Source organism: Quercus suber, unplaced genomic scaffold (assembly GCF_002906115.3).
Source record: "Quercus suber isolate HL8 unplaced genomic scaffold, Cork oak 2.0 scaffold_235, whole genome shotgun sequence".
Classification (NCBI taxonomy): Eukaryota; Viridiplantae; Streptophyta; class Magnoliopsida; order Fagales; family Fagaceae; genus Quercus; species Quercus suber.
In genome coordinates this window covers 586,085-593,541 of record NW_027069692.1, presented here as the reverse complement: position 1 = coordinate 593,541, position 7,457 = coordinate 586,085, and the positions used below count along the sequence as shown (strand labels likewise).

The window sequence follows — 7,457 nt, the reverse complement described above, 5'->3', positions numbered from 1 at the left end:
GGATTGTTATATGTATTTTTTTTTTGTAAAAAAATATGGGGGGCCAGTAATTAAGTTTCTTCCTAAATTTTTTATTTATTATTTATTTTTAGTACTATTATTCTGGGATTTTTTTTTCTAAACCCGGGAGGGCCCTAGCCCCCCTAGCTTCGCCTATGTAGTGTTCACATGTTTAAATAAATAATCAAATGGTTAAAGATGACTCACTTCGGTTCTTTGTACCAAAACTACTAATACCCAATGCCATATTATGATTGTTGATCATATTTTTTTTTATCATTTAATTCGTGTTTTGTTATATATGTTTTTGGGTCAATTTCATTTCTTAATTGGATAAATTACATATTTGATCCATAACCTTTATTGCTAATTTCAATTTGGTCCTTAACCTTTCAAATGTGTCAATTTGGACCTTTACCTTTTGGAGTTGTGTCAAAATGGTTTATGTAGGGACTCATTTTGTAAAGGTTCCCCAACAATACATTTTTAGAGAGTGGGTTAAAAGTTTAGGCCCTTACAGGCTAGCAACGGGATACAAATCACTTCTTTTCCATTGAAGGGGAGTGAGCCCAGTTTACGACTAAAGATAGCTCCTCGGCACTTGTCCGAGGAGACCCCTCTCCCTCTAGCCTCCTCTAGTGCTTTTGGTCGCCTTCCTTATATCCTTCTCCTTTCCTTCTACTGATCATCCATCTGCCTCCTCTCTGACCTTCCGTCCCATCAGGGGTCTTATCTGTACTCAAGTAGCTCACCATGATCGATGTTGCCCTGCCAAGGGGTTACATCCCCATTAATGCAGTCAGGGGGGTTAGGTGAGCGCATTCAATGTAGAGGTGACAGTTCACCTTAGGCTTGCTCCTTCGCCGTTCTCCTGTCGCCGACGCGTGGCACTAGGAACTCTCCTCCTCGAATATTAAAGCGTCCTCTGGTGGGATGGCCCTCGTGTTCCCCCGAGGTCTCGGATGCCCGAGGACGGGCACTCCTCGGATATGATCCTCGGGAGTCGGTCTTCGCGCTTTCATCCTCGGACCACTCACGAATCCTCGGCGTGGGCCATTTGGGCCTGGCTTGGAGCGGCCGTAATCGGCCGAAATCGCCGATACGGCCGGTTCAGGCCGAAATTAAAAAAAAAAAAAAAAGGTGCAAAACGCACCGTTTGACTTAACCTAAAACCTAAAACACTCTCACACACTCTCATTTTGTCCAGAAACTCAAAACCTTCCGTCCCTCCATTGCTCTCCAATCGCTCGGCTCTCTCTTCTCTCTGTGCTCTCTGAGTCTCTGGTTGCTGCTTGCTGGGCTGTTCAGTGCTCACTCCCTCCCTCACTCCAATCTCCATTGCTCGTCTCTCTCTTCTCTCTATGCTCTCTGGTTGCTCGGCCTCACTCCAATCTCCATCGCTCGTCTCTCTTTTCTCTCTGTGCTCTGGTTGCTCGGCTGCTTCAATGACTCACTCAGTCCGTGCATCCCAGCCACTCTAGAGTCTAGACACAGCCACTCAGCCACACAGCCATTCAAACTTCAGCTCTCTCTCACGCATTCTCAACTCAGGTACCTTATTCAATCTTAGTTTGATTTGTGATTTGTTAGTTAATAGTTATTATTTGTAGGTTAAATTTGTTTGTTATTATTTGTTAGTTAATAGTTTGATTTGTGATTTGTTAGTTAGTTTGATTTGTGAGTTGTGATTTGTGATTTGTGTTCTGTGAAGTGTGAACTGGGTTTGATTTATCACTAATTTTTTTAGTTAATACTTAATAGGTTAAATTGTATCTATTGAATTTGCAATGGATGAAGTTGCTAGCACAGAATCTTCACCTTCATCTAATCAAGAAGTGGCAGATTCTCCTCTTTGGCAGTATGTGACTAAAGTAGAAAAACCACCTGGTGCCTCTGTTAAATCAGGTGGAAACACATACTTTAAGTGTAACTACTGTGATAGTATTTTTGTAGGATCCTATTCTAGGGTTAAGGCTCATTTATTAAAAATTTCTGGCAAAGGAATTAGAGCATGCCCTATCGTGACACCGAGCCATAGGCTGGAAATGCAGCGAATGCATGACCAAGTTGAGAAAGATAAGTTAGAGAGGGATCGGAGAAGTGAAATTCCCTTACCCCCACCTCCTCCAGGCCGTGGGCCTGCACCTATTTCCCATTTCGGAGATATGAAGGGAGTGATAGTACAAATTCGGGTGATGGTAAGAGGAGAAAGGTGATGAATTCTACTTTGGAGAAAGCATTCCAAAATAATGCTAGATATGATTTGGATAGCAGAATTGCTAGGATGTTTTACACCGGTGGGCTTTCTTTTCATTTTGCAAGAAACCCATATTATCGTAGTTCCTATGCATATGCTGCTACCCATAACATTCCGGGTTATGTTCCTCCTGGATACAATGCCTTGAGAACAACACTTTTGCAAAAAGAAAGAGCTCATGTTGAAAGACTTTTGAAACCAATTAAGGATGCTTGGCTTGAAAATGGTGTAAGTATAGTTTCTGATGGATGGTCAGATCCACAAAGGAGGCCTCTTATTAATATTATGGCTGTATCAGATGGGGGTCCAGTGTTTGTAAAGGCAATTGATGGGTCAGGTGAGTTCAAAGATAAACATTATATTGCTGGGGTGTTGAAGGATGCTATAAAAGAGATTGGACATGAAAAAGTTGTCCAAGTCATCACTGATAATGCTAGTGTGATGAAGTCTGCTGGAGCTCTTATTGAAGGTGAGTATTCTAAAATATTTTGGACACCTTGTGTTGTCCACACTCTCAATCTAGCTTTGAAGAATATTTGTGCAGCAAAAAACACTGAAAAGAATGAAGTTACATATGAGAAATGTAGTTGGATTACACGTATTGCTGATGATGTATCTTTCATACGTGTTTTTATCATGAACCATTCAATGAGATTGGCAATGTTTAATGAATTTTGTCCATTAAAATTGCTCCAAGTTGCTGATACTAGATTTGCTTCAGTTGTTGTAATGTTGAAAAGGTTGAAGTTGATAAAAAGATGTCTTCAAGCCATGGCTATTAGTGACCAATGGGCTTCTTATAGAGAGGATGATGTTGGAAAAGCTCAAAAGGTGAAGGATTTGATTCTAAGTGATCTTTGGTGGGATAATATTGATTATATCCTTGAATTCACAGCACCCATTTATGATATGCTACGCATAGCCGACACAGATAAGCCTTGTCTTCATCTTGTGTATGAGATGTGGGATTCAATGATAGAGAAGGTGAAGGCAGCAATATATCGGCATGAAGGCTTGGAAGATGATCAGTATAGCTCATTTTGGGGTGTGGTGTATGATATACTCATTGATCGATGGACTAAAAATTGTACGCCACTACATTGCTTGGCTCATTCCTTAAATCCTAAGTAAGTATATTTATTTTCTATTTTCCTTACTTCACCCTTCTAGTAAAACCCATGTTTCATCTATATTTGTTTTTTAATCTTTAACTAGGTATTACTCCATTGAATGGCTTTCGGAGAATCCAAAACGCATCCCTCCACATCGGGATCATGAAATTTCTATGGAAAGGAGCAAGTGTTTGGATCGATACTTTCAAGATGAGAATGAATTAAAGCCGGTGGTGAAGTCTGAGTTTGCTACATTTTCAGGAGGGAGGTTTCCTTCACCAGAAGCCTTGACAGATAGGTGGACCTTACAACCTTTGATTTGGTGGCAATACCATGGCTCCGCATTTCCAAATCTTCAAACTCTTGCTCTTAAACTTCTTGGACAACCTTGTTCATCCTCATGCGCTGAGAGGAATTGGAGCACATACAAATTTATTCATTCCTTAAAAAGAAACAAAATGACTCCTGCACGCGCTGAGGATTTGGTATATGTGCATTCTAATCTTCGACTCTTGTCAAGGCGCAATGAGGAGTATGTACATTCAGCAACAAAGATGTGGGATATTGCTGGAGACTCTTGGAATGAGAGTGACATGCATGGAGGAGCAGGAATTCTTGAGAATGCAGCCCTTACACTCGATGAGCCAGAGTTGGAGGCTGTGGTTATTGGGAATGCTAGCACTAGTGCTACTACTAGTGAAAGTGAAGTTCGAAGTGAAGCAATTGATATTGAGGATGATGATGTTAGTATTTGATTGTGTTGTTGATTATCTTTTATTTTGTTTTAGTTTCAATCTTGTGAGTTGTATTCTAATTTTCGAACATCATGGAATGTTTTAGACTTTTAGTTTTAATCTTGTGGGTTGTATTTTATTTATGAACATCATGTTTTAGTTATTAAATTTGGTATATGTTTATATAATGTGAAAAATTATGCTTAGCAATATATTAAAAATATAAATAATAATATTTTTAATAATTTTTTAATCGCCGAGTCCCGCCGCACCCGCACCCACCTTTTTCAAAAATTGCCGAGTCCCGCACCCGCACCCGCACTCGCACCCGAATCTCGAAACGCACCCGTGCTTCCTAGGTGAAAGCCCCAGCCATGCTTTCTTGTTAAACCAAAAAAAAAAAAAAAAAAAAAGCAATGGGTTTCAGAAGTGGGAAGGAGGATATATAGATTGTTTTGCTCTCTGAATCAATATATGCTTCAATGATTGAGAGTAATTTAAACCAAATCCACATTTTTTTACCGGGATAAGCTTTAGAGAAAAATTGATTTTAATTGTATTTTTATTCTTCAAAATCAAAAGCTTGCTTTTTGATAGCACTAAGAAACTCACACGCCTCTGGCTAGTAGTAGGCCATCATTGCCAACAAATTTAGGCCCCATGGTTGTTTTATTTGTATTTTCTTTTTCAAAAGTTTGCTTCTTTTTCCTTTTTCTAAAGTAAATTCTTTATATTTTTTGGATTTAGTCTGAGCAAATATCATGAGATACCCTTCCAATCACCTTTTTGTTTTTGTTTTTTTCTTTGAATACCTGGTCCTATACATTGACCTACTTGATAGCTATCAGTATCACTTGGTCAAAAAAAATACTTGATATCTTTCACTCTCAATTTCACCCATCATGGGGGACCAAGTTACTTTAGGGCATCGGGCATCTTCAGCAGTGTATGCATTTGGGTATATTAGTTAAAATTTGAAAAATTTGTGCACTGTTCATGCTCCACTAAATTTGGCAAACATGAATTTTTTTTGTAGCTCATAAATAGTAGCCCATCAGGTCTGATGGGCTACTGTACATTAGTAATCGAATTTTTTGGATTAAAAATTATCTCAGCTTCTTATTATATCAATTCTTTCTCTCTCCTCTGGATTTTTTTTTCTCTCATTCTCTCAGTTTCTCACATAATCCAAACACAAAACACAAAACAAATCCAATTCTTAAAATAAAGTTGAATCAGAACAAACAAATATGAAAAAAAAAAAAAAAAAGCTGATCTAACCCCGTTTCTCACATAATCCAAACACAGAACACAAAACAAATTCCAATTCTTATAAAATAAAGTTGAATCAGAACAAGAAAAATATGAAAAAAAAAAAAAAGAAAGAAAAGAAGAAGAAGAAGAAGAAGAAGAACAAGCCGATCTGACCCAGCCTGGTAGTAGGGAGGACGACGAGCGGCGATGGAGATGCTAGAGATGCAGTGGAGGCCCAAGCTCAACCGGCCTCCACTGGCAGTGCCTCAATGGTGGTGGCCGAAGCTCTCACCACTGCCTCCATGGTACTCACGCATCCACCAAACGGTTCCTTCCTCAAAATCAATTCCGATCCTTGCTGGGTATTTTGGTGGTGATGTGGTGGAGTGGGTCGTTTTGTTGCTATTGGTGGTGGTGGGTCGTTGGGGTTTCCGAATGTGGGTTTGGGTTAAGATCGGGATGTGTTTGTGTTTGTGGTCGGGATTGGTGAAGGTGTTTGTGTTTGTGGTCCGGATACGACGGCGTTTGTGTTTATGGTTGGGATTGGGCCGTGCTTGTGTTGGTGGTTAGGATTGGGCTGTCATCGGTGGTGGGTTTGTGTTTGTGATCTCTCTGCTCTCTGCTCTCTCTCTCTCTCTCTTCTCTTATGTGAACGCCGATCTCCCAGCCTTTCTTCTCTCTCTCTGTCTCTCTATCTCTCTCTTTGCTCTGATGTGAAGAGCAAATGATGTTGCTGGAAGGTTCTAGAGGAGAAAAAGAAATAAAAGAAGGGGGATAGAGGACACATGTGTGGAGGAGAATGAAATGAAAGAATAAAAAATAATATAAAGAATAAAAAATCCTAATTAAGAAATTCTACCACAATATTTTCATAATAAATTTTAAGTAACAAATTGTTATTAGTTAATATTGGTGAGAAAAAAAATAATTTCAGTGGTGAGTTCAAATTAGAACTAGTAACAAATTTCCACATAAATTTTGTTGTGAAAGTATTGCAAAAAATGTTGTAAATATAACACTTTTCATTAAAAAATATAATTGTTGGGAATATATATAGGAAGAATAAATGATGAAATAATATTTAAATGAGATAAAGAATGGGATAGAGAATCTGTTAGAAGTGTATTTGAAAAAGTGGGAAGGTAAAAGCTAAATGTCACTATTCATTCTCCAAACAGTACAAAAATTTGCTAAAACTGCTGGAGATGCTCTTAGAATGGTAATTAAAGCTTCCTATGGTAGGACAGTAAGCGAACTCGAACGCAATAAAGTATATATTGAAAATTCAATATTAGTTCATTTGAATTAGAGCAGAGTTTATATGTTTGGAGTTAATTTTTATACAAACAAAGCTCACCTATTAATTGATTAACTTATTGATAGTCTTTTCCCGTTCAAAATAAATTTCATGACTAAAATCATTTATTCATGCACAAATGCATTTTAATGATAAATAACATATATATTAAAATTATATTATTTAAGTTCATTTATGATAGATAAGAACCTTTTTGTTCATAAAGAACTAGGGATGGATCATTGAAAGAATTGTGTAAAGAAAATTAAATGCAGAAGATGCATATTTTCCTGTTAAACTCTCTTGAGAATATTTATTAATTTATTTATTTTTGCTAAGGGCATTATAACTGAATTGACATCTCTTCATGCATAAAGTGCTTGAAGGTTTAAGGGGGGGAAGGATTTGAGCTGCAAGATTAGCAGTATGTTATAATTATCTCAAAAAAAAAAAAAAACCCTCTCCTGAGAGAATATAGTGGAAACAATGTAAGAGCATTCACATCCGGGAATTCTATCACATCCTATTTTACCATCTCAAAAAGCCACTTTATCAATCATACGATACAATTTTACAATACTCCCAGCATCCCAACTTTTATTTTCCTATCCTACTCATTAAAATAATATTTCTACCCAATAAAATAATATATCCCACAATCACCCTCATTTACAATGCAACACAAGTCCACCATCGCTGCACTACACAAACCTAACACCACCACCACCAACAACCCATAATCTACCGTCAACACCCAAAAAAAAAAAAAAAAGGAACACACACACACACACACACACACACAC

The 7,457-nt window shown here is 37.9% G+C and overlaps 1 protein-coding gene across 1 annotated transcript; it reads left to right on the top strand.

Moving 5' to 3' along the window:
• Window positions 1-1,309: 1,309 nt before the first annotated feature.
• On the top strand, window positions 1,310-4,291 carry LOC112039856 (uncharacterized). The gene is made up of 2 exons (XM_065780425.1): window positions 1,310-3,384; window positions 3,473-4,291. The coding sequence occupies exons 1-2, from the start codon at window positions 2,216-2,218 to the stop codon at window positions 4,122-4,124; spliced, it is 1,821 nt and encodes a 606-aa protein (XP_065636497.1). The 5' UTR covers window positions 1,310-2,215; the 3' UTR covers window positions 4,125-4,291.
• The last annotated feature ends 3,166 nt before the right edge of the window (window positions 4,292-7,457 follow it).

Coding starts and splice junctions, on each gene's coding strand:
- LOC112039856 (XM_065780425.1), top strand. CDS start 2,216: ATGAATTCTACTTTGGAGAAAGCATTCCAAAATAATGCTAGATATGAT. Junction 3,385..3,472: donor GCTCATTCCTTAAATCCTAA/GTAAGTATATTT, acceptor ATCTTTAACTAG/GTATTACTCCATTGAATGGC.